Raw genomic sequence first — 24,659 nt, forward strand, 5'->3', positions numbered from 1 at the left:
TAACGGCTTCCTTCTTATTCACTCCCTTCCTACCTTCTATTTACATCATACTCGGCTAGCTGCGAGTATGGCAGCCTCATATACGCGCAATGTCACGATGATTCTTTTACTTCTTCTCTTCTTCTCTATCCGAAACAGCCTTATAGCGCCCCTATGGAGTAAGTTGTTTCATGGACGCATGGACATCGTCGAATTTTACTCACAATCTTCATTAGTAAAATCAGCGAAAACATACCTTGGGATTATTTTATCCCCTTTTCATTCTTACTCTTGTTGGTGGTCGTGCTCGTCACGCTCCGCGAATTCCTCGACCTCTCGGGAGATGCCTTTGGCCGCCCTAGTGGAGAGCGATGGCAATATTTCCGAGATGGGTTCTCCATGACCCTCTCGACCATCTGCTCGACCCTAGTGCGTCTCGCCGATGGGCTTCTCGAGGTGGTTTGGGTCTTAGGCAAGCTATGGCAAATCATCATCACCCATTTAGGTGGTGGTGAGAGCCAAGTTGCCAACGCGAGCGTGGACGTCTAAGCGCGACGCCAACTTCCTTCAACCCCCGACGCCCTGGGCTCGGGCTCCAGCGGGGACACCGCTTCTAATTCATTTCGGCTCTTTGGGGTCGAAGCAGCAACATCGGATTTCACTATACGCCATGGTATCGCCCTTTCGAAGTACAGCCCAGTCGCGACGGCCAGAATCGAGGACAGCACAGATAGGTGAGTCAGTATCCTGTCAGCACTCTCAAATCACCCTCTGACAGTTTTTACTAGATTTTTGAAACCACCTTTGTCAATTGATTGACAATTTTCAGAAGGTCGGATTCAGCTGCCTACGGCCTCCATATACCTTCGTTTTCAGCAAGCCAATGGGCAAAGCCAAACCACCCGAGGCTTTATCATCCTAACTCTGCCATACAAGTTTCAGGAGAGTCTTGAGATACAATACGATATGATGCGAGGCCACAACTACGGAAGTCATCTAAAAGCTGCGTCACGGTCCTCCGTCCTCAATATCACCAAAGGTGTGGTTATTCCTTGTCTCAAGTCAAGAATGATTGGTGCAGACCTTCAACCAATTTGGTCGACTGGCGTTATATGCTCCGACTTTGTGTTATCTACAGAAGAGTTCCACTTCGTGAGCAACTCGGGGTTTCTCAAGGCTGTGTGGTATTGGTCTCGGGTGGACTGCAGCATGATGAAGCCTAAGCCTCCGTTTCAACTACATACGAATTGTTCGACGGTGTTGTGCTCTTACATGGCGATGTCATTTCATGGCGATGTCATTTCATGGCGGCGCCATTTCACGGCGGATTTGGCTCAGGGATTCAAACGGAGGACTCTTTCTAACCCATCTATTTCCTGGTTGGATCCTATCTTTGATGTTATCTCGAAACTCCAACCGGAGACACCCCTTCTAATTCACGGTTGGGTTCCATCTTCAATGCTTTCCTAGAACATGTCTTTTTATCTCGAGGCTCCAACCGGGGACACCCCTCCTAATTCACGGTTGGGTTCCATCTTCAATGCTTTCCCCAGGGACACCCCTCCTAATTCACGGTTGGGTTCCATCTTCAAAGCTTTCCTGGAACATGTCTTTTTTATCTCGAGGCTTTAACCGGGGACATCCCTCCTAATTCACGGTTGGGTTCCATCTTTAATGCTTTCCCCAGGGACACACCTTCTAATTCACGGTTGGGTTCCATCTTCAATGCTTTCCTGGAACATGTCTTTTTCAGGTCGTTCGCCTTATGAAGCCACCAGATGCAGGTTTCCAAAGCAATCACTTATTGCCACCAACACTCTCTTTCCTATAATTGATCATATCTTGAAATAGCGGCTACTCTGTTTTAATTTGGTGTGTGACTGGTCTCATCATCGATATACTTTGGATCAAAAGCTTATACGCGATAACGGATGATTACCAGTGGGAGATAGTATTTGCCATTATCCAGCGTCCAGGGTGGCTTTTATACTTCCTCTTGCCGGTATCGCTACTCTCTCTACTCTCTTATACTACCGCTACTCTCTTCTACCATTGCTACAATCATCTACCCATTATTGCCAATTTCCTTCTCGAATCCGAAAAAAAAAACATATCCCACTTCCAGAGAGCTCAATAACAATGGATTTGGATCTGTCGTAAGTGTGCATCTCTTTCTTCTGATTCGGCGTCATATATATACTGATCCTCGCCAAAATTTCTCAGACACGTTATTGTGGATGGACTAGAAGGATTCTTATATACACTTCTCGTTGCCTTCATGTTTTACATCCTCGGCATTTGCGTCGAACCCTTTGTCTACCTTGTGGTGATGGCTTTGCGACGCCCGAATGGAGAAGGCTGGCAATACTTCCGTAATGGCTTTGGCAATGCCTTTGCGGACGCTGCAGCCGAATATAGGCGCTTTCTGTTCCGAATTCTGGAAGAGTTGAAGACGATGAACAGGTATATTCCTGACAACATATGTCCACCTCGAGGTCTTCGTCCCAGCGAGAGGTCATTCTAATTTATTTCGATGTAAATGAGTCTTGAGAGATTTGTCAGGTCCCAAGTCCATATCACAATATCGCAGTCAAATGAGCCGACGCTTTCAACGTCACTGGATCTTCAACGATGCTTTCACTGTTGATGGTATTTTCTGATAAAAGGTCTGGATCAAGCTATGGGTATTGCTTCACACTGAACAGCTTGTTTGTACTTGGGGCTGCCACTAATAAGCCATTACTCGAGGAGAAATGGATGTATGTAGCGACATGAATCAAATATATTCACTTTTGGTACATTTGGTTCCTCGAGATCTGCTCACAACATGTACCATCATCTTATAAATCGGGTAGTTGAATGCAAGTGTCTATAGCAATACAGTCGAAGTTGCGATGCTGCTGGAAGGCCGGTCACATCCTCACGGCTAAATCCCGGACTTGACGTTATCTGCCCGCTGCCACCTTGAATCCCTCCCCCACTATCGCGCCGCAGCTTCGTGACATACATCGACCTCGTTTGCCCACCTTCTCCAGAGCTACATCCAACATTTTAATCTCTAAACTTCTTACATTGCACATCTGACCCAAACATCTGAGAGTTCTACATACTGTCTGTATAATCTCCGGGCTTCCTCCGAGCATGACGAGCACCAAACGAGCGACAGTCAGAACCTAGAACCCAAGTTCACAGCAGCCCAGATCTGCTATTCCTCCCAGCTCCCTCCACCTCGATTCGGCTTCACCGAGTCCGTGAAGCTCATCAACCATGGACGAAGTCAAGCGACTCTTTCTAGACTTTTCTCCATCTCCTACGTCTTACCCGTCAACCAAGGCTTACGATGCCGCCGCCAAGAGCTATGCGGCATCCGTAACAAAGCTCTCCAGCGACGTACAGACTGCGATCCAACGCAATCCGATCGAGGCTCTCCAGGTAGGCAGCACTCTTGACGCACTTATCTTAGCCTATGATGCTATGATGCTAATACGCCACCCAGCTGGTCGATCCCTCTACCAACTCTATCGGATACCTCTCGATAATCGATACCCTCCTCCGCGGCTCCGTTCCAGAGTCGACTCCTCGCTCGCTGCTGCTAGATGAGGCTGTCCGATTCTTATTAAAGTTTGATCCGATACAGATACGATATGTTGGATCACTGTTCCGTTCATTGCTGGAAGATCTCGGCAGCTTCTTTTCAGTAAGAGTGCACTTCCTGCACTGGAACATCCAGCTCTCTCCCCAGCTAGCAGTTGCTAACAGAAACAGCCACTAGTTGCCGTGGAGCTCCTTGCAAATGCCATTCTTCGAATCGACCCGAGCGGATCCGTATTTACATCAACGCACTTGATCATGGCGAAGCTAGCCTACGACACCAACTGCATTGAGCCCGCTCTCAAGGTTCTTGATGCGGACATCCTCTTCTTCCCACGGAATACACATCCTGCGCGCCCCGAGAATGCGAAGAACTTGTACGATACCGAAGTCGAGCCTTATGTATACATAGCCTCAGCCAGTCTTACGGATACCATCAAGAGCACTTCCATCCTCGAATATCACCTCCTCCAAGCCATGGCGTACATATCCAGAAAGGACTGGCTCAAAGCACAGGTAGCATTAGAGCGAGTGATTGGGCATCCGATCAAGGATAAGGGAGTGAGCAAAATCATGGTGGACGGGTACAAGAAGTGGCTACTGGTCGGGCTGCTAAGAGAGGGAAGGCCTCCCAGTTTCCCATCCTACATCACCAACGCAACAAAGTCGACATACAACGGGCTAAGCGAGGCCTATAACAATATCGCGACGTTATTCACGACGGATGGCGCGTCAGCTCTCAAGGAAGAATTCGAGAAGGGGCGACCAACTTGGGAAGAGGATTCAAACCTGACCCTCCTTGAAGAGGCCCTTGTCTCGTATCAAAAGTGGCAGGTTATTAATCTCCGCCGGATATACCACCAAGTCTCCATTTCCCAAATCCGACAGACTACTTTGAGCGCTCAGACAGCCGAGACTCTCAAGGACGACGGCGAAGTTCTACAGCTAGTCAGCGATATGATCGATTCTGGCATGCTCAAGGGCAAGCTACAAGTCGGGCTTACGGCTGGCGAGAGCTACGTGACCTTTCATGAAGAGCATGACTTGATGACGGAGGCGGAGTTTGCAAGAGAGGTGGCCCGTAGTCATGCCAGCATTGAGACACTGACGAAACAGTATCGAGTGACGAACGAGCGGCTGAGCTCCACGAAGGATTACGCACGACACCTAGTTCGCGAACAGAAGCGAATGGATAAGGACATTGCAGACGCGGGTGTCGGCTTCGATACCCATATAGAGGACGAAGATCTGATGACAGGCGTGTTGGGCGGTGCGTAGATTATCTTTATTTTGCCTTTGAGCCATCGTCACAGACTTGAGAAGGGAGTAGACGGGCGCTTCCATGGACATGAGCAATTTTCTTTTTTAGGAGGGTGCAAGATGACGACCAAAATCAGACACCCGTAGGGGAAACAAGAAACTACAACATGAATAGAACATTTCAAGGCGCTCCGTCTCACTCATCGCGACACACTACAAATGGTAGATGTACCAACATGCGAACGGAGGGTAATATATGTCATTATTTCTCCCAGTCTTGTTTCTCTGACCGGTGATCGCTTCTCTGATTGATCTGTATCTGGTAAGTCCGTTTACCTCTATTCCTTGATTTCCACTCCTGCATAATATCCATTGATAACATGTGGTGCGCGGTACATTTATGAAAGAAGATGTGTCTATAAGTCCGTATCGCGCGGTGCATTGACAATGCAAAACCAGTTGCGCGTTGCAAACCCATCCGTGAATCCCTGGAGTGATTAACCATTTCCCGCCGTGATCCCATTCCGACTGTTTAAAAAGCAAAACGAAAACAAAAACACAACTCATAACTCGACATGTCTTTTCTGGGTTGAACTAATTCTTCATGGCATGCGACTTCTGCGACGGACAAAGTTGGGTAGTGAAGAGGCGTCATTCTTTTCCTGCATGCCCGAACCGGTCGGCGAGGTCGGTCCTGAGTTGAATCCCCTGTTCTTCTTGTCTGGCGCACAGCAGCATCCCATGGCCGCATGCAACAAGAAGGCGAAATCTGCCAGCAACGCCGCTATCCACATGAAGGCAAACATCTTGCCGCCGATATCACACTGGATGTTCAGCTGGTCCTGCGCCGTCAGAGCAATCTTGGCGGCCACGCTAATGACGGTGGCTATGATGGCGGCTACGGTGAGGACAATGCCGGCAACGGCACCAATGAGGGAGGTGCAGAGGCTGAACCAGCGGGACTTGAGGACCAATGGTGTGATGAGGAGGAGGACGAAGTTGAGGACGATGCCGGACATGAAGAAGGCGTACATGACCTGGGATCCGATGCGGAGGAGGGTGAGGATGGTGGTGACTTCGGACGGCAGAGCGATTCGGGCGCCGGCGAGGAGTTCGCCAACTAGGACCGAGACAGGATCGAACCAGAAGAAGGATTTAGGCGGGGAGCAGAAAGTTACGCCTCTGAGAGCCATCAAGGTCAGTATGATTTCGTCATCGATCATCATGATCAAAAGTTGAGGTTTGGAGACGGCACTCACTCATCGTTGTAGCCCTCGCAGTAACTCCACACGCCAACCTGATAAAAGTCATGGAGACCGAGGCTCCGGGCCACGGAATTGAGCAGGTTTGAGTTTTCGACGGAAATCGGGATGATGTGGGAGACGTCGAGCTTGAAGAAGTAGATGTCGTCGAGGATGGCGTTTTTGTGGGTGTTGCCGATGAGGACGAGGATGAGAAAGGGAATCGTGACGAAGTAGCAGATGCCAGCAAGGATAGCTGTGTATGTCCGTACACCGGCGGCCATGATTTTTGAGGTGAAATGTGAGTTCCAAACAGCGGAATGGTTTTGAAGGGAGAATGGATGAGGAGGATGGAGAGAGGCTGCCTCTTGGGCAGGGGGGAGAGATGGCGGAGAGAGAGTTTAGGAAAGAAGACGAAAACGGAAAACAGAAACAGAGACAGTGAAAAGGAAACGACAAAAGAAACAAATGAATAATAGGGAAAAACAAGAAACGAAATGAAAATGACAAACCAAAGAAACGAAAGAGAGACAAAAAGAGAAAAAAGAAAAAAGATCAGATGGCTCAGAATTGGGAACGGCGCCCAAAACATTCAATGCCGTCCAAAAAAGTCATGCATGGCATCCGATCCAGAGGTATGGAGTACCAGGGACCACACCGGAATGCGAGGGGCACTGCGGGTACCAGTAACTAGGGCGGCCGACGCAACCTGTGTACGATACCTGTTTGTGCAACCCTCCCCCCCCTGGCGCATCGGTTCCGCTGGCACTTGGCACTTACAACTTACAGGGGCTCCAGCTCACCCGATCCACCCACGAGGCGCTGTTCCTAGCGGCTAGCTGCCCCCACGAGGCCCTGAAGCGGTGCGGACGACTGGGCGAGAGATTGACAGACATGAAGAGGGACAGGGATGGAGGCGATGCGAGCTTGGCTCCGCTGGGTCTGTTGGGCCGCTCGCCCCTTGGGAGTGTCTTGGAGATGAGATGAGTTGGCGATGGGTTGTGAAGCAAAGAGTAGCTCTAAGGATACGTGTATCTGTACGAGGGGCTACGATGGGAGGTTGGGGTGCTACCTGTATTACATGGAGATTCACTTACACCAGGCGTCAATGTTACACGTAACGAATACTCGTTAACACATCGGTGTTTATACGAGTATAACCTCAGCTATACAGGCCCGGTACATACGTATTGCAGCCCGCCACCCGGCAGATCGGAGCGAGAGTGCCGAAAGAAGGGTGCAAAGTCCCCGCCAAGTCTCTGTCTCTGCTTCGCCTCATGATTCGGACCATCCACATCAAATCCATCCAGCATCATGCATCATGCACCCGACATGCCCTCAGAAACTCTCTTTTGGCAGCGTGCCCAGAAAGAGGGTTGTATTTTGTGCTCAACTTTCGCTGCAGAGAAAAACATCATGAATTCAAACCTCCGTGTGATGAGATCATATGGTGAACTTATGCCCACAAAACGATAGACGCCTGACCCACGGCTAGCCTGCGAAATGAGAGAGACTTTGGCGCTTCTGTCTCTGCCTGGGACACAAAATGCGGATCGGCATTTAGACACTTTGACAAGGGAGAGCGAGAGAGAAAGAAAGGAAAAAATTACATGTATGTTCTCAGTGTGCGCAAGATAACGGAGCTTGCGGCTTGGCCCAATCTGAGGTTTTAGTCGCCTCCTTCGCTTGCGCTTTTCTTGGCCCGGGAAAAAATCTCTTGGGGTCTTGGGGCTGAGACATGTGAACAAGGGTCCCGGGGCCAAAGGAGACGCGAATGGCAGTGCCTGACCCAACCCCCGTCCAATTGTTACAGGAAGCGCCAGGGAAAAAAGCCGCCCGCATTGTAATTGGTAATGACAGGCTCTGGAATCAGAAGCCAGGAGCGCCTACGAGAGCTTTACATCTAGAGCTTCATGGATTACTATTGGCGTTGGTTTGTACTTGTATGAGATGCGCGCCGCCTGGATGACATGATTTGTTCCAGGCGATCAACCCAGGGTCCATAACGCAGATCTCCAGGCAAAAGCTTCAGCTTGTTAAAACTCCCGTGCGTTGGTCCCTTTCTGGCTCTGAGAAAGGAGAGCTCGCCAAAGAAAACGGGGAGATCGAAACAAGAAGCGAAAAGGTGGAAACGCTGGGGAGCTCATATCTTGGTTTCACGGCCCATCAACTCCACCACCGTTTGTTTCGTTTTCATTTTTTCTCTCCTTACCTATCTTGCTATCTCTCTCTCTTTTTTTTTTCTTTTCTTCTTCTTCCCATCCCCCCTAGCTGCTCCGTTTATCCCGGGCTTTTCTGACCTCAACTTCCAAACCTGTCTTGCGGCCTGTCTCTCAATACGAAGCAACATCCCGACTGGTTGGCTGGGTTTTGCTATTCCGCGTCCAGAGTGGAGAGTGGCTGTGACACGTACATTTTGGGGGCTGTATCTCGACTTATCTGCTCAGGTTCAATTGATGACGACGACGAGCTCCAAAAGTGGATGAGCTCTGAGCTGTCCGCCGATCGCCGTTTTTTTCCTCAACACACGAGTACGAGCCCGAAGCTGTCATTGCCCCGTGGCGGAAGCACCCCGCGGCACGGCTTCCGGTCCTTGCAGCCGGTGATTCCATACCGCTGCGCATCCAATTGTCGGACATCGGAAATACCCTTTTGTGGCTTATTTGTCGACATCATCATTGTCGAGATTGAATCTTTAATTTGTCGATAAGATAACATATCGAGTCTGGGCTGTGCAGTTGGAAGAGGTCTGACAAGGGCAAGCTTGAGCATCCGTACACAGGCTCAACCTCAACACCAACTCATTCTCACAGCATGAGAGTCCCCTACACCGCCCTCGGCGCACTGGCGCTGCTGTTAGAGGCCGCTGGTGCGCAAAAAGTATCGTACTCGGACACGTCAGGACTGTCCTTTTACCAGGGCACCAAGACGCAGCGTGTGGGCGGCGACCCCATACCCACGGGCGCCTATACGACATATCGCTCCAAGATCACCCTCACAGGCGCGGCCAGCTCCAAAACCCACTCGGGGTCCAGCTCCGTGACCAGCTCCGGCTCCGTCACCGTCAGCTTCCCGACCGGCTCGATGACCACGGCCGGCAATCTCACGGCGACGGCTTCAGCACCCCCGGAGCCGACAAACACGCAGCCCTGCAACAACCACGTTGAGCTGTGCAAGCGAAAGTTCAGCAACATCACGCAGGTCGGCTGCCACAACTCGCCCTTTGTGCGGCCGGGCAACTCGGGGTCGAACCAGGAGCTGCCCGTCAAGACGCAGCTGGATGATGGTGTGCGTTTCCTGCAGGCCCAGATGCAGTTTCCGGCCAACAGCTCGGTGCCGCACTTTTGCCATACGACGTGCGATCTCCTCGATGCCGGGCCCATCACCGACTGGCTGAGCCAGGTAGCAGAATGGGTGGACGCCCATCCGTACGACGTCGTCACTGTCCTGCTGGAGAATGGCAACTATTCGGACCCGTCCATCTACGTGCCGTATATCGAGCAGACTGGCATCCTCAAGTACACCTTCGTGCCCACCGTCTTCCCCATGAGCTTGTCGGACTGGCCCACGCTGGAAAACATGATCATCCACGGCAACCGAGTCGTCATGTTCCTCGACTACAAGGCCAACCAGACGGCCTACCCCTGGCTGATGGACGAGTTCTCGCAGATGTGGGAGACGCCCTTTGACCCCGTGGACCGCACGTTTCCCTGCACCGTTCAGCGTCCTCCGGATCTGTCCACCGAGGCGGCGGAGGACCGACTCTACTTGATGAACCACAACCTCAACGCCGAGTTCAACGTCTTCAGCCTCGAGCTGCTGGTGCCGGCCGTCTCGCTGCTCAACGAGACCAACGCTGCTGAGGGTTACGGCAGCGTAGGCCTGGCCGCCAACAACTGTCGTAGCGACTGGGGCCGCGCGCCCAACGTCCTCAACGTGGACTATTATAACTACGGCACGCCGGCAGGGTCCGTATTCGAGGCGGCTGCAAGACTGAATAACGTCACGTACAACAACACGTGCTGCGGCAAGGTTCAGGCGAGCGGTGCTTCGGCTCTTATGGGTGGTGCAAGAGGTGTGTTTTTAAATTGGGCCGGCGTCGTGTCTTTGGTTGCGTCAGCATTATTGATGTTGTAAATCCAATCCATCAACCTGCTCTTTTCGTCTGCTTTTCTCATTTAGGTTTTTTTTGGCATGTTGCATGAAACAGCTTCATTTCCTTTTTATGTTGTTTATATATTCGGAATTGCACCGATATTTGGTTCGGGGGAACATGGCGCGGCATTGAATTGAATTGGGAGTCTCGGCAATATGGGAAGAAAGATTACGACACGGACTTGTCACTTGTTATGGGAACTTGAACCTAGACATTTTAGCTCACTCAGCAAAGGGTGTTTGCCGCACATTAATAGGATAAAGAGTTGCGGATCAAAGACATCCGTCTCCTCTCAGATGATACTGAATCAGCGGTCCTGATACAGGATTCTAATTTAAAGCAAAATGAATAAGTACATACATTCAGTAATATGAGCACCTAATCAAAGCATTGAATACTGCTTTTGTAGGGAAACGCCTGGTTCAGCCAGCACCCGAATTTTATTGCATGCTAAATAGAGTAGCAGTTACTAGAGAATTATAGATATAGTAGCAGCTATTAGGGAAATGTATCCGTAGATAGCAGCTACTCTCTTTGTAGGCGTATGATTCAACTCGTGGGTGTTCGTTGGTCTCGGTTTTGCTGTCATCCGCTTTGGGCGCTTACGTGACCAAGTTATATATAAAGAACGCTGTTCATTTTGCCTCCAAAGTGTCCATACTCATACTGACAATCACCCATCGTCGCATCACGCACTATAATCTCACCGGTTTGCGATCCGCGCGTACAAATGGCAAACAAAGCAGAACGGGAAGCCGGTTTGCCGCCCCCTTGAAATGGCCTCCGCCCCAAGGGAGACAAGGAGGCCGCCGTGAGGCTCAAGTCAAATCACAATGCAGAGATGGTGTGGTGTGTCTTGTCGGGTGCTCGCTGCATTAGGTTCTGTAGTGGCATGGAAAACGAGAATGCCGACCACCGCTTAAGCAAAAGCCCAATCACAGGCTGCGAAGGCCGCACCGCGCCAGGGGCCTGCAGCAGGCTATTTAGTTTGAAAGGTTCAGGTTGGAGCTATCAGGCGCAATAGACGCTCCCCAAGGCGAGTGTTTGGGGGCGGGCCAAGTGGGATCGTGCAGGAGAGCTGAGCTGAGCTTCTGGTCTGCTAGTGGGTGCTGCGTCTTGTTTGCCGTCTGCTGCTAACCGGGTTACGAGTAGTCCGGGACAGATGACCAGCAAAGTTGAGGCAACGCAACGCAACCTCGCAGCCCTACAGTAACAGGTACAGGGATTCTGCTAGTACTGTAGGTAGTTTATGTGAGTTTTATTCATCCTTTGGCTCCAGCCGTTTGATTCCAACTTGATCCCCACCCTTGCCCAGTTTGACAACTTCCACGACTTGGCGATGGCGGACTTTGATGATCCTCCATATGCCGACTCGATTTAGCTACTACTAAGCTGCCTACCTTACCTCAGTAGTTCACTCTTCACTCTTCCACACTTTCTTTTTCTCTTCTCTTCCCTCGTTCCGTCTCTTGTCTTGTTCTTCTTCCCTTTCCCTTTCCCTTTCGCTTTCGCTCTCCATCCGACGCTTCCAATCGTTTATCACTGCAACCCACCCCAGCCAACAGCCCCAGTCATCAGCTGCAGCCTCCTTTCCAGGTTTTCGTAGCTGCAAGCACCACAGCAACACCAATTGCCGTCATTCACCGTCTTGGCCAAACAAACGGGCACACAAACAAGCGAAACGTCACAAGCTTTCATCCGTGACCTCCAGTTCTCACTTCTCACCTCCCATCCCGTTTTGCCATGACTCTCTCGCAACGCCATGGCTCATAATAACCATCAAGGCCGAGAGCCCTTCAGAGACCCGTGGGCGGGGCCTTCTCCAGACCAGCATCTTGCGCATAAGGTTTCCGGCCTCTCAGACGCCGGCGAGAACAGCCCGTACGGCCACGACGATGCCTCCCACCCGCTGCGGGGCCGTGAATCCATAGTGTCGATGGACTCGGAATATGACCGTCGAAGTTCTGTGCCGTCGACTGCGTACGGAGACTTGCCCCGGAGCTATTCGCCAGCGTCGTCGTGGTCTGGTTCGTTTTCTTACTCCGGTGCCGCTGGTGGGGGATACGCTCCAACACGGGGTCTGTCCAGGGGACACCGGCAATCGAGCTACTCTTCGGTGCAGCAGACCGTTCCTGAGAGCATCCGGGAGGAGGAGCCATATGATTTATCTCTGCTCAAGGCTGCGGCGCCCATGGGTACATCGAAATCGCGGGGTGGTTATGAGGCTATACACGAGCAGGACGAGGAGTATGACGCCGTGCCGGCGTTCGATTTCACAGCAACACTCGGGCCGCTTGGCTCGCACGACCACGCCTTCATCAAGAAACTGCAAGAGGAGGAGGCAAAGGGACATTTAACTGGAGGTTTAGGTCAGGGTTTCCACGCGGACTCTCAGGTACACAGCGGCGAACTTTTCTCGGCCCCAACGGTCCAGCGCAGCCTTTCGCGATCATTCTCACGGCGGAATCAGGGAAAGCAGCTGAGTCGTTCCGAGACACTGCGTCATATGGGCCAGGACGAGGCCAACCGCCGCGGCGAGGTCATCGAAGTCATCATGGAAGAGCCGGTGGGAGCTGATTTGAGCAACATGGAGGGGCACAACATTACCATGCGACAGTCGACGTACGCAAGCTCAATCAAGGAGAAGACGACGCAGACTTTCTATCCACAACCCAATTGGAAGCCCTTCTCCATGCGATGGCCATACCTCACCTCCTTAGTTCTCATCGCGGCGGGCCTAGCCGCCATGCAGGAGGTGTTGTTCCAAATGTATAAGAAAGGTGGGATGGTCAAGTTCACATCCCCTGATCAGGTGAACCCGGGTATTTTCTTCGTCATCAAGTTTGGGCCCACGCTGCTGGCCGTCATCTTTGGAGTCTTGTGGCAGTTTACCGATTTTGAGGTGCGGCGTCTGGAAGCGTTCTATCAGCTTTCCAAGGAAGAGGGTGCGGTGGCCTCGGACTCCATCAACATTGACTACGCGACCAGCTTCAACTTCTTCCGGCCGTTTCGGGCTCTAAGGAAGGGTCACTTCGCTGTGGCCGTGTCGTCCATCGCGACCATCTTGGCCGTATCGCTGGTGCCGACGTTTGCTGCCGCCGCTGTCGTGCTCAGCCCATCCCGATCCGAGCGAATGGCTAACCCAGATGGATACAAGACGCTCAGCTTCACCTCTGTCTGGTCGCGGCTCTTGACATCGACCCTCGGCGTGATTGCCGTGCTGGGTTGCATCCTGTTATATCTTTTGCAGTCACGCAAGTCCGGCCTCATGTCCGATGTCCGAGGAATCGCTGGTCTCGCATCTATGGCCGTGGTGAGCCACATTCTCATGGACTTCAAGGACATGGATACTGCTTCCCATGGCGACATCCATAACCGACTCAAGTACAACCGCTACGTGCTCCGCAACTCGTCCCTCGCGCCCGATGATTCGTACGTAACTTCCAAGGAGAAGGAAAAGTCCAATGATCACGACCTCCCTACAAACCCACATCCCGTCATGCTTCGCTCGGTGGGCATCATCTCCATGATTGTCGGGCTTTGCCTCTTTACGGGCTTTATCCCAGTCTTTTTGTTTACGCCCGCCACCATCGTCTCGGACAAGGCGCCCTGGGTCATTACCGTGCTTGTTGTCCTCTTGAAGATGGCGTGGGGCGGCATGGAGACGGCAGTTCGCATGATGGAGCCCTACTATATCCTCTCCAAGCGGCACGCGCCTGCCAAGACGCTGCTCCTGGATTACACGGCGCTTCCGTTTGGCTACATGCCGATGCGCGCGCTCGTGAATGGCCATTTGCTCGTGTTTTTCGTCGGCTTTGGCAGTGTAATGGCCGAGTTCTTGACTGTTCTCGTGGCTGGTCTGGCGACGGTCGACGGACATGACTTTTTGCTGGTCTATAACGACGGAAATAAGACTTGGGAAATCAACTCTGGAACGGAGACAGTCAAGTCCTTTTACGTATCCGTTGCCACGTCGCTCATAATCCTGCTCTATATGATTACCGTTGCTTTCGTCGTCTTCTTCCGCCGACGACATGCCTTTTTACCGCGTCAGCCCAACACCATTGCCTCGGTGCTGGCGTATATTCACCAGAGCAAGATGCTCTACGACTTTGTCGGCACGGAAAAGTTCACTGCGACGCAGGTGCGGCAGAAGCTTGGAGAGTACAAGACGTATGGCCTGGGGTGGTTCGCTGGACGGGATGGGCAGAAGCACTGCGGCGTGGATCAGGAAGAGCTGATTAGCAATTACAAGCACGGCATCAGTCTTAAGCAAGGGACTCAGCCGTGGAATATGCAGTGGGATGTTCTTTGAGGATACAATTTGTTTTTTGTTTCTTTTTTCTGTTAAATCTTTTGGCGGCTTGGTTTTGTATTTGTTTGTCTTGGGATGGAGTGAAATGAACGGGCAATTTGTAGATAGATTTGGATGCATTTACGCGGGATCAGGCAAGGCACTGTGTATTTCAAATATGAAGCAATCGAGCGTTTGTTTTAAGAATTGAGCATCTTGATTTGTTCTTTCTCAACAATAATATTACGTATCGTACCGCCAGTGTCTGATATTATCATATAAGACATGTTTGTTTTCAAGCAAGTGTGATTCTTTATAGCGGTGTAGGGTAGGCAATTGATGAATATGGCATCACACCGACAAGTAATCAATGGCACAAAACATGAGCACGATTATCCATTGTTTGTTTCACGAGCATCGGATGGCTCACGACCGTTTCTACGCTGTCCTGTTTCAGGTGCATGCGACGCTATGATCAGCGATAGGCGGAGAAAAGATCATTGTTTGCTCGCAAGGAGGGGGGAGGGAACGTGCTTCTCAGGTGAAATGAGAAATCAACGAGGCTGAGCAGCTGGAAAGAAACACAGCAGAGATGAAGAGTTTCCTTTTTTCATTCCGGTTAGGTAGGTATATAATGAAGATTTGGGGGCGCCTAGGTAGTCTCATCATTGACTTTTTGCTGCGCCACGGCCAGCGATGAGGCTGCCACGGCACTGAATACAGAAGGGAGCAGGCATGTGATGGGCATTCGAGCGAAAATAGATGGGCTAGGCAACTAGACAAAGGGATTCTTTGGTGCTGTCATATGTTTTTTATTGTTCCGGGTTTGAGGTACAAAAGGGGGACCAGCATTCCGACGATTTTGACTGGAATGAGAGAGCGCATGCATCGAAGGCGGTTGCGCTACGGGATTGCGTGTGTCAGATGGTTGTTGTGAAAGGGACGGGACGTGACTAGCTTTTTTGGTTAGGGTGCCAGCCAGAGGAGGGCCTTGTTCTATACGAGTATTGTGTCCACACTGGGATTTCACTGCAACAATACGAAAGTAATGTGGTGATGGACAGCCAAACAGGTAATTTGGAACAGCATCCATCTTACCCGTATAGGCAAGACCACGAATCAAGGGCACAGCGCAGAAAGCATTCAAGGGATCTGATCTGCCCACCCCGATGACGTTTGTTCTACAGCATCCCGGATTCAAGTTTTCTCGTAAAAAGTTGCATGCGACTCGCAGCCAACCAACGGATTCGTTCTTAGGTTGCCCTACCCGGGCGGATTCCACGGCCCATCAATTAGTGGGGAGGGGGGACTTGAGATGAGCCGGGTTGGTACCTTGGATATCGTGGAGAGGCTACGCCAAGGGCATGTACCCCGCATGCCCGTCACGAGTAACGCCGCGATGCTCCATCCAGGTGTGTTATGGGTCCTTTGTGGGTGTGCTTTGGCTAAGGTTCGATTTGAAGGCTTGATTGGGAATCCGTTTGGGGCCTGGCTAAAGGGATTGATTCTATTCTGGGCTCGGCCCATCTTGCGCGCGCGGATGCTCCGTGCAGGGTGCAGTAGTTTGGAACCTGGAGTAGCAGCAGTAGCAGTAACTGTCAACTGTATTATAGGCAAAATTCCAGCCATCGAGCTCTCCCTTGAAGCTGTCTATTAAAACAGAAAAAGAGGGCTGCTCACGGTGGCTGGTTCTACTATCCCCAACTCGAAAGCCCTGTAAAGCCCGAAGCTCGTAATGCCCACAGAGCCCTGATTGGCGCCCCGCTCCCTAGAGCCGTCCACTGTAAACGCTGCGATCTGTCTCCAGGAAAAAGCGGGAAACGGCTGGGCTGGGCACAAGATCAAGAGTCGACGCCTCTTTGCATTGCATGTTTCCTCTTCTCTCCTGCAACTCGCTCGCTGCCCCAAGGACCATCCATTCGCTTTTGTTTCCCTCGTGGCGCCGACTCAAATCGCCTGTTGACCGCTGGCCATTCCGGTGGTAATCGGCGACTGTTCGCTACGGGTTTTTCTTTTTTTCTTCTTCGTTTTCTCGTTTAACGACCAGGGCAGGAAATCTCTCTCGCTCCGCAGATCTGCCCATTTCGTCATCGACCCGTGCATCACGAAAACTGCACTCTTCGACGCACTTCAGCATATCATTATCGTGCTCGCAAGAAATCTCAAACTCGTCGAAAGCGCTGCTTCCAGGGCGCTCAAGTGTGGTCGCGCTCAAGTTCAATTTGCCGACGGAAGCGACAGAGCAGGAAAACACGCTCACCGGCATTCTTACGGCTGACCTCGTATTCCGCTCCATTCAGTTTTCCCCTCGTCATCAACTTTGCAGGACGACCCCGAATAGCCCTTGATTCATCAGCGACTCGCGAAATTATCGTCGCTTGCATTTCGAGCAGATAGAAGGAACGGGAAAAAAGGCGTCACTAACCACCATCAACTATGCGGTCGTTCTTTAGGGCGCCGCTGGCCTTGCTGGCCATGACGGCTTCACTGCTGTCGCCGGCCGACGCGGAAAAGATGCTCTTGTCCAACTCGCTCAACCTCTGCCAGCAGGATTCAACCCTACAGGCCAGTCTGTTCAATGTCGTCTACACGCCCGCCAACAACTCGGCTAGTATCAACATGGTGGCCACCTCTTCGGTCCAGGGCAAGGTCTCATTCGACATTGAAGCGTCTGCGTACGGCTACACCTTTCTCAGGCAGACTGTCGACCCTTGCGACATTGGCCTCCGAGGTCTCTGCCCCATGGTGTCTGGCAAAATCGCCTTTGGCTTCAATTTGCCCGTCAGCGCATCCGCTTCTTCTCAAATTCCCGGCATCGCCTACCAGATTCCCGACTTGGATGCCACCGTCAAGGTTCGCGTTAACCTGACAGGCACTGGCGAGAGTGTTGCGTGTGTCGAGGCCGACATTTCCAATGGAAAAACCGTCAACCTCGTTGGTGTTAAGTGGGCCACTGCTGTTATCGCCGGCCTGGCCCTCGTCTCATCTGCCATCATCAACGGTCTGGGCCATTCCAACACCGCCGCCCACGTTGCTGCCAATTCTCTCTCGCTATTCGGATACTTCCAGTCCCAGGCCATCATCGGTCTCACTGGCATCCGCCTCCCGCCCATCGTGCAATCCTGGACCCAAGATTTCCAATGGTCCATGGGCATCATCCGTGTGGGCTTTATGCAGACCATCTTTACCTGGTACCAGCGCGCCACTGGCGGTACGCCCTCCACCATCTTCGATTCTCTCACTACCGTCTCTGTTCAGTTGGAAAAGCGAAGCCTTCAGGTCGCACAGGCCGGTCTCAGCGTCCTCAAGCGCGGCGCGGCCATTATGCCTAAGCCTGCCGTCCAGCTTCTGAAGCGCGGCAACGTCATGACTGGTTCCGGAAGCTACGTCGTCTTTGGCATCCAGCGTGTCGCTTTCAAGGCCGGCATCGAGAGCACCAACCTGTTCATGACTGGCCTCGTCTTCTTCTGGATCTTCGCCCTCATCGTCGCTGGTGCTGTTGCTATTTTCAAGGGCTTCCTCGAGATTCTCGCTGGGCGAGGCATCATGAAGAACGACCGATTCATTGAGTTCCGAAACGGATGGATCACTGTCCTCAAGGGTATCCTCTTCCGCGTCTGTCTGATCGGCTTCCCCCAGATGACTATCCTTTGTCTGTGGGAGTTCACTCAGCGTGACTCGGCCGCCGAAGTTATCCTCGCCGTGTTCTTCTTCTTTGGCCCGCTCTTCACCCTCGCCTGGGGCGCCAGCAAGGTCATCCGCATTGCCCGTCGCTCAATCTCCATGCATCGCAATCCCGCGTACATTTTGTTCTCGGACCCGCAGGCTCTTAACAAGTGGGGATTCCTTTACGTCCAGTTCCGTGCCTCAGCCTACTACTTTATCATCCCGGTTCTCTTCTATACCCTCATCAAGTCCATGTTCATTGCGCTGGCTCAGCGCAGCGGTGTCACCCAAGCCATCGCTCTCATCATCATCGAGGTCGGCTTCCTTATCGCAGCCTCCGTCCTTCGTCCCTGGATGGATAAGAGCACCAATTCCTTCAACATTGCCATCGGTGTTATCAATTTCCTCAACGCCATCTTCCTCTTCATCTTCACCAATGTGTTGGATACCCCCTTGCTGGTCATCGGCGTCGTCGGCGTTGTCCTCTTCATTCTAAACGCCGCCTTCTCCTTGATCCTGCTCATCATGGTCATTATCTCCACCACATTCTCTCTGATCCGCAAGAACCCGGATGCCCGATACCAATTCATGTCTGACGACCGCGCTTCCTTCATGAAGTCGCAGTCGCAGCTCAACGCAACCACCGAACTTGACGCTCTGGCTGCCACAGCTCGAGGTGACAAGGTTGGCTACAAGTCTGGCTTTGATTTGGAGGACAACGAGTCCATGTCCTCTGGCGACGTTCGAAAGCACAACGAGGCTTCTGGCTCTTACAGCGTCTCTGCCACAAACTCGCAAAACTCGTTCTATCCCAATGGTCAAGGCCAGGCCGCTGCCATTCCTCTTTACCCTGCTCAGCGAGGCCCGAGCCCTCTACGAGAGAGTTCACCGAATCCGATCGCCTCTGCCGTCTCTCTGTCACAGCAGAGGACGGCAAACACCGCCAGTCCAGCAAGCGGACATCGGTCGCAACACAACGCTAGGTAAGCAACATTGCAATTTTCACACATAACCCTCACCGAACTTGGCTAACGAATAATTCTTCTTTCTAGCCCTTGGCAACGTGGTGCAGGTTATGACCACTAGATGTGCTCTTCGACGTAGCATAGGGCTATATGTGGCACCCGCAGGTTCTTGATTCAGGAATAACTCCAACTTCATGTCACGAGTAGGAGACAACTGATGTCACCAAGAACCCAGGAGACATGATGGCGTTTGTAGGGATGTGTTTGGCGTTGAGGTACAATGACTTGCTTTTTTCATCTTACGTTCGATCCGCTTTGGTCCTGCTCCTTTGTATATACGCCGATCATTTATAAGGGGCTAGGACGCAGAGGTTAGGGTTATCATTTCATCATTTACGTGAAACACAGAGTAGGCCACGCTGGTCTAATGGGCATTTGGGAAGACTCATTCCTCGTGCTGTAGGATAATGTTACAACAATAAACGTCCAATTCGGTATGCGCAATTGTTTTGCTGAGTAGTACCTCGTGATGTGTTAGGAGTGCTATGTAATTCTATTGTATTCAGCTAGTCCTCCCTGCTCAGTTATTCTCTCTCCATCTTCATCTCAATTTCAGAGTCTAGTCACAGATTGTTTGTCTGCATTTGAGCCTAGTGCCTTCGGTTTTCTCATTCGCTTTCTGCCTTGCTTCATTTGTTCACTAATGCATGGTTCTATTAATTACATCCTCCTAGTCTATAGCTGTTATCACCAAAGATTCTCACCACCACCTCTACCTCTGATACAGGACTCCATTCCTAATCTTTGGCCTCCAAATCCCAACACCCATCAAAAAGCAAAGCCGCACAATGATCAAAACTGTACACACCTCAACACAGTAAATACAATCAACCCCCTTCGAAACCCTCTCGAACGGCCCCGCCAAGTGCACCGCAAAAGTCGTATCGTTCAAGCACACGAAGTTCCAAACCAAGAGCACCACCTGAATCATGCGCCACACTTTGATGTCGTCTGTGTAGTGCAGCAGCATCGCCGTCATGGCCGCCACAGTGGTCATGAGGGCAAACATTTGCTCGAGGACAAAGGCATCGCGGTGTTGTGTTGATGAATTGTTGAAGAAGAGGGAGGAAGAGAAGGAGCCGTTGCGGAGATTAACGTAGCCGCTCCAGAGCATGATGAGAGGGTCGAGTTTTTGGAAGAAGAAGCGGTAGAAGACCCACATGTTTGCTGTGTTGCTTGACAAGGCAATCATCGTTGAGAGAGTTGAAGGGGTTTCTGTGGTAGGTTTGACATGAAAATTGCCTTCAAGTGTTTTGGTTGGTGTGATGGGCAAAGTGAGTGGACGGTTTGTGTATTTCGAAATTGACACCAGATTTTACCTATCAAGAACATATCCATCAATTTTTATAACCATGTTCACTGTTGCACAGGATTTAGGCAGCCTTTCCGTTAAATTAAACGATTTCACAATCGCGAAGCCATTACGCGATCCTTTCAGGCAGCCACTCCACAGCGCTGGGATTGGAAGAGCAGAACCAACAGGAGACAAACAATGAGCTGTTTCAACGTTAAGCCACAAAAGAAAACCCCTGAATTGATTTTGTAACGCATTTCTATTTTGCTGCGTAGTCACACCAATGATAATTACATATCCAAGGTAGAGTGTAGTAGTAATACAGTAATTCATACATTCATCCCTCTTGAAGAACAGCAATAGCTCTCTCGTCCTCACAAGACTATTCCCTCGATGCCGTCTACAAATCACAAGAATCCACCTCATACTTTCACCGCGGGTGTAGATGTTAATCTTGCAAGGCCCTGCTGAGCCTGCTTCACACCCTCAGGAAACTGCATCTTGCCGCTCATCTCAATGCACTGTTCGTACTTTTTCCTCGCCAGCTCCGTCTTGCCTAGCATGGCTGCAATGTCGCCCCAGTTGCAAAGCGCAACAGCACAGGCCTCATCACATTCCGGCGTGCGATCATCGCCCTTGACGTCCTTGGCGTGAACATATGCGTTTTGCGCCCAGTTAAGGCCCGCCTCGAGACATTCCTTGCGAGTCGTGGGCATGGAGGCATCAAGAAGCTCTTTCAAGCCCTCGGAAGGCTCCATTGTACCAGAGGCGTACAATGGTTGCTGAGCAAAGGCCGCCGCCAAGTTGTTCATAATGACCGCTCGGTGGCATGGGGTTTCGCATAAGCGGAGAGCCTGGAAGAATAAGGGGATGGCAAGCTGGAACTGATCGCGACGCTCGTAGTCTCGACCAAGTGACTCCATTGAACCGCCGAGTTCTTCGGGGCTGAGCCACTTCTCTTCTCCGGGCTTGGGTCCATCGATTTTTCGTCTGCGGAATTCCTTGAGGGAGGTTTCGACCGCCCAGACCAGATGCTCATGGGACTCGTCCGGGTTGAGCACATGCTCATCTGAGTATAGTTCACCGAGTTTGACGCTTGTTGAAATGGCCTTGGAAAGCAATCTTTCTCGTTTGCGCCACAGGGTCTCACTTGGCTCCGGGGGAGCGGTGGCATCATCTGCTTGGTCGGTTTTGCCATCAGAAGCTGCATCCACTGCAGCAATCTTTTGTACGTCGCCAACATAGTTGCCTTGGTTGTCCACCTTGCCGTCCTTGACAGATTGCTCCATGACATCAATCCATTTCCTGCAGTCTCCAAGAACAGATTCTAGAACGTCAATGGCCGCCTTGTGGCTGTTGATCTTCTCAAGCCAGAACGCTACCTGGATCCTGATGCCCAACACTTCGTCGGAGAAAGGGTCCAAGCCAACCTCGGCACACTGCTCCATCGCCTTTTTGTAATATCTCAATGCAAGTTCAGGGTCTGGTTTAATGTTGGTGTAGTAGATGGCGCGGCGTAGAGTGTTTGCGACTGGTTCCGGATATCTGCTAAACTGCGAGTTATAGAAAGTGTTGATGTACGCTCGAATCGCGACGGCGGAGAAGACGAAAGTGAACAGCAGACTGGAAACCCGTTAGAATAGAAGAGCTTTGTATCTTGGTAATAAGAGACATACAGAAGAACATTCAGCGTAGTTACACCGGGGTTCTCGCGATATGACTGCCGAATGCCTCGAGGGCTCAGCGCAACAACGAGGTTCCGCAGGCTGACTCCGAGCGCACGCCCCGCAAACTGACGAAACGTAATCTGAGGTTTCCCCTGTGCTGAATCTTTGTCTTGAGGCGTTTGAGAGGTCGATTGATGTCGTTTTTGCTGGGGTCGCAGGGCCACAACAGCCCGCAGGTGGACAGTGGCAGCGGGCGATTTGACATGGACGGAGAGCAGGCCAGTGAGGGCATGGCGGAGACATTGGCCTCGAACCGGCCTCAGCGAGGCAACTGCCGATATCGACATTGCTTCAATATCTGCGCATGCAAAAGAATAGCTGTAATGGGTTGAGTTGTTGTGGCTTGAAGCCTGAGGCTCGAAGCTCGAAGCTGGAAATATTTCCAAATGACGGCATCTAATAGAGCGAATCTTAAGAGCACTTGGTCCGTGCGCCACGGCTTTCTCCCGTGCCGAGGAAGGTGGGGTTGGAGGGCAGAATACCGAAGATCAATATCATCAATATCACAGCGATAAACTTCTTCTATCCTTCACCTCAACCCGTGATTCTCAGCAGAAAATGTCTGGAAAATTCGAGCCCAAAGTCCCCGTCCAGCTGGACCCTCCCAAGAGCGATCCCATCTCTCTCGAGGCTCTGGCTGCTGCCAACGGTAAGTTGAATGTTTGGCGCCCACCACATCCTCGGCCGTTGTCTCCTGGAGCTGTGCCGGATTCATGGCAATATCTCAATGGCAACGTACAAAATGCTACTTTCAGAGTCATGAACCCAAAGCTTCATCTTTACCGAAGCTTTATAATGGTTTATGACATCTAACTTGCCGCCGAAATCTCCATCTACAGCACAGCCTTGCTCATCATCACATGCGCTCTCGGCTAACCCGGTTCTCCAACAGGTGTTGATGGAGCAAAGACCTACGTTGCAATCAAGGTATGTTCATAATATTACGCCTCTAACTCCAAGTTTTTACATACAGCTCACACATAGTCTTAAAGGGCAAAGTCTATGATGTGACTGGCAACAAGGCGTACCAGCCTGGAGGCTCATACCACGGTGCGTATCTTGTCTCTTTCTCGTCGCATCCATCATTAGGCTGCCTCACATAATGTACAGAAACTGATAGCATAAACCAGTCTTCGTTGGAAAAGATGCTTCCAGAGCACTGGGAAAGACATCTACCAAGCCCGAAGATGTCGTGCCAGACTGGCAAGACCTCAGCGACAAGGAAAAGGGGACTCTCGAGGACTGGGTGACGTTCTTTTCCAAGCGATACAACGTGGTGGGAGTTGTCGAAGGTGCCACTAACTTATAAGCACATGGAGTTGGATCTGTGGATATAGACGCGAGGCGTGGGCGCTTGGCACAGCGCATCTGTCACATACTGAGCAGAAAGGCTTTAGCACGCGCCATGATTATGGCAGAATATTCCCATCATTTTCTCAACGTTTCATCTCCTGCTGCATGTACCAAAGCTTTTTGCTTTTTAACAAACACTGCTCCATTGGTAGATATGAGTACCGTAACAAGCTCAGGATCCCCTCTCAGTAAGCACCTCCACTCCTCGGGGTCGCCAATTTTCGTTGAACTCCCGCCTACCGCAGCAATGGAATAAGTTACGACGCACCGAATGAAACACCGCCGCTTATAGTGTCCGCATTCAGCTATAGTATGGCATGCAGTGAGAGCAATTTACATCACAGACAGTAAGAGACCACGGGCGTCGTGGGGGTGGTCGGGTACGGGTACAGCACACTTCTGGGATACGTATGTACACTGCTCTTTAAACCCACACGCCCGTATCTCATCTCCAACCCCTGATAGAGAGAAGGATAATACACGTACACACCTTTTAAAAAATGTACATGCTTCAAACTGTAAACAGCACGAGCATTAGTGTATGTACAGCCATGTTAATCCTCCATACCACGCCCTCCCCGTCCACAAGATGAGATAAACCATCATCATACCCCGTGGCGTAACGACGAGTCAAATGGGGTAAAACATGCATAAATTAGCATCGGGCTCCCCAGACTGCAGTTCCGTAGAAGGACCAAGCGAGGATATATTGCTTTCAAGCGACGGAAGTGAAGCCGCCCAACCAAGTGTGTTACACCCCCCGTATAACTCGCAGAGATGCCTCCTTGCATCAGAAGCAATATGTACTGCTGCTCTACTGGCCCGGGGAATGATACGGAAAGGCCTACATGCTCTTGGGACGTCGTCTTCAATTTAGCGTGTCATTCAGAGTCCACCTCAGCGTCGTGTACGAGTCAAGCAACTTGGCAACCAACATTGCTGTCCGACGCCCCTCTCTCTCCATGCTATCATGAACCTGGCTGTTTCTTTTCTTTTTCCATCCAGACCCGCCATCAGCCGCAAATCCTTTGCATCCAACCATGCTTCAACAACCATGCCTCGAAAACAGGTTT

General features: G+C 51.3%; 9 protein-coding genes across 9 annotated transcripts; 6 read left to right on the forward strand and 3 right to left on the reverse strand.

Moving 5' to 3' along the window:
• Positions 1-153: 153 nt before the first annotated feature.
• On the forward strand, positions 154-528 carry T069G_00623 (uncharacterized protein; the record flags this gene model as incomplete). Its single annotated transcript, XM_056167833.1, has 2 exons — positions 154-158; positions 216-528. The coding sequence occupies 2 exons, from the start codon at positions 154-156 to the stop codon at positions 526-528; spliced, it is 318 nt and encodes a 105-aa protein (XP_056033149.1).
• Positions 529-3,246: 2,718 nt separating this feature from the next.
• On the forward strand, positions 3,247-4,848 carry T069G_00624 (uncharacterized protein; the record flags this gene model as incomplete). Its single annotated transcript, XM_056167834.1, has 3 exons — positions 3,247-3,411; positions 3,476-3,676; positions 3,745-4,848. 3 exons carry the CDS (start codon positions 3,247-3,249, stop codon positions 4,846-4,848), a joined length of 1,470 nt encoding a protein of 489 aa, XP_056033150.1.
• Positions 4,849-5,432: 584 nt separating this feature from the next.
• T069G_00625 (SUR7/PalI family domain-containing protein) lies at positions 5,433-6,355 on the reverse strand (the record flags this gene model as incomplete). Its single annotated transcript, XM_056167835.1, has 2 exons — positions 5,433-6,012; positions 6,090-6,355. The coding sequence occupies 2 exons, from the start codon at positions 6,353-6,355 to the stop codon at positions 5,433-5,435; spliced, it is 846 nt and encodes a 281-aa protein (XP_056033151.1).
• A 2,530-nt stretch (positions 6,356-8,885) lies between these two features.
• On the forward strand, positions 8,886-10,208 carry T069G_00626 (uncharacterized protein; the record flags this gene model as incomplete). Its single annotated transcript, XM_056167836.1, has 1 exon — positions 8,886-10,208. One exon carries the CDS (start codon positions 8,886-8,888, stop codon positions 10,206-10,208), a length of 1,323 nt encoding a protein of 440 aa, XP_056033152.1.
• A 1,781-nt stretch (positions 10,209-11,989) lies between these two features.
• Positions 11,990-14,542, forward strand: T069G_00627 (uncharacterized protein; the record flags this gene model as incomplete). Its single annotated transcript, XM_056167837.1, has 1 exon — positions 11,990-14,542. The coding sequence occupies one exon, from the start codon at positions 11,990-11,992 to the stop codon at positions 14,540-14,542; it is 2,553 nt and encodes an 850-aa protein (XP_056033153.1).
• Positions 14,543-16,957: 2,415 nt separating this feature from the next.
• Positions 16,958-19,273, forward strand: T069G_00628 (transient receptor potential (TRP) ion channel domain-containing protein; the record flags this gene model as incomplete). Its single annotated transcript, XM_056167838.1, has 2 exons — positions 16,958-19,170; positions 19,240-19,273. The coding sequence occupies 2 exons, from the start codon at positions 16,958-16,960 to the stop codon at positions 19,271-19,273; spliced, it is 2,247 nt and encodes a 748-aa protein (XP_056033154.1).
• A 651-nt stretch (positions 19,274-19,924) lies between these two features.
• T069G_00629 (uncharacterized protein) lies at positions 19,925-20,374 on the reverse strand (the record flags this gene model as incomplete). The annotated part of the gene is made up of 1 exon (XM_056167839.1): positions 19,925-20,374. The coding sequence occupies one exon, from the start codon at positions 20,372-20,374 to the stop codon at positions 19,925-19,927; it is 450 nt and encodes a 149-aa protein (XP_056033155.1).
• Positions 20,375-20,928: 554 nt separating this feature from the next.
• T069G_00630 (uncharacterized protein) lies at positions 20,929-22,520 on the reverse strand (the record flags this gene model as incomplete). Its single annotated transcript, XM_056167840.1, has 2 exons — positions 20,929-22,129; positions 22,183-22,520. The coding sequence occupies 2 exons, from the start codon at positions 22,518-22,520 to the stop codon at positions 20,929-20,931; spliced, it is 1,539 nt and encodes a 512-aa protein (XP_056033156.1).
• A 271-nt stretch (positions 22,521-22,791) lies between these two features.
• On the forward strand, positions 22,792-23,542 carry T069G_00631 (cytochrome b5-like heme/Steroid binding domain-containing protein; the record flags this gene model as incomplete). Its single annotated transcript, XM_056167841.1, has 4 exons — positions 22,792-22,882; positions 23,126-23,160; positions 23,226-23,283; positions 23,364-23,542. 4 exons carry the CDS (start codon positions 22,792-22,794, stop codon positions 23,540-23,542), a joined length of 363 nt encoding a protein of 120 aa, XP_056033157.1.
• Positions 23,543-24,659: the final 1,117 nt, after the last annotated feature.

The sequence above is a fragment of the Trichoderma breve genome, chromosome 1, assembly GCF_028502605.1.
Source record: "Trichoderma breve strain T069 chromosome 1, whole genome shotgun sequence".
Lineage (NCBI taxonomy): Eukaryota > Fungi > Ascomycota > Sordariomycetes > Hypocreales > Hypocreaceae > Trichoderma > Trichoderma breve.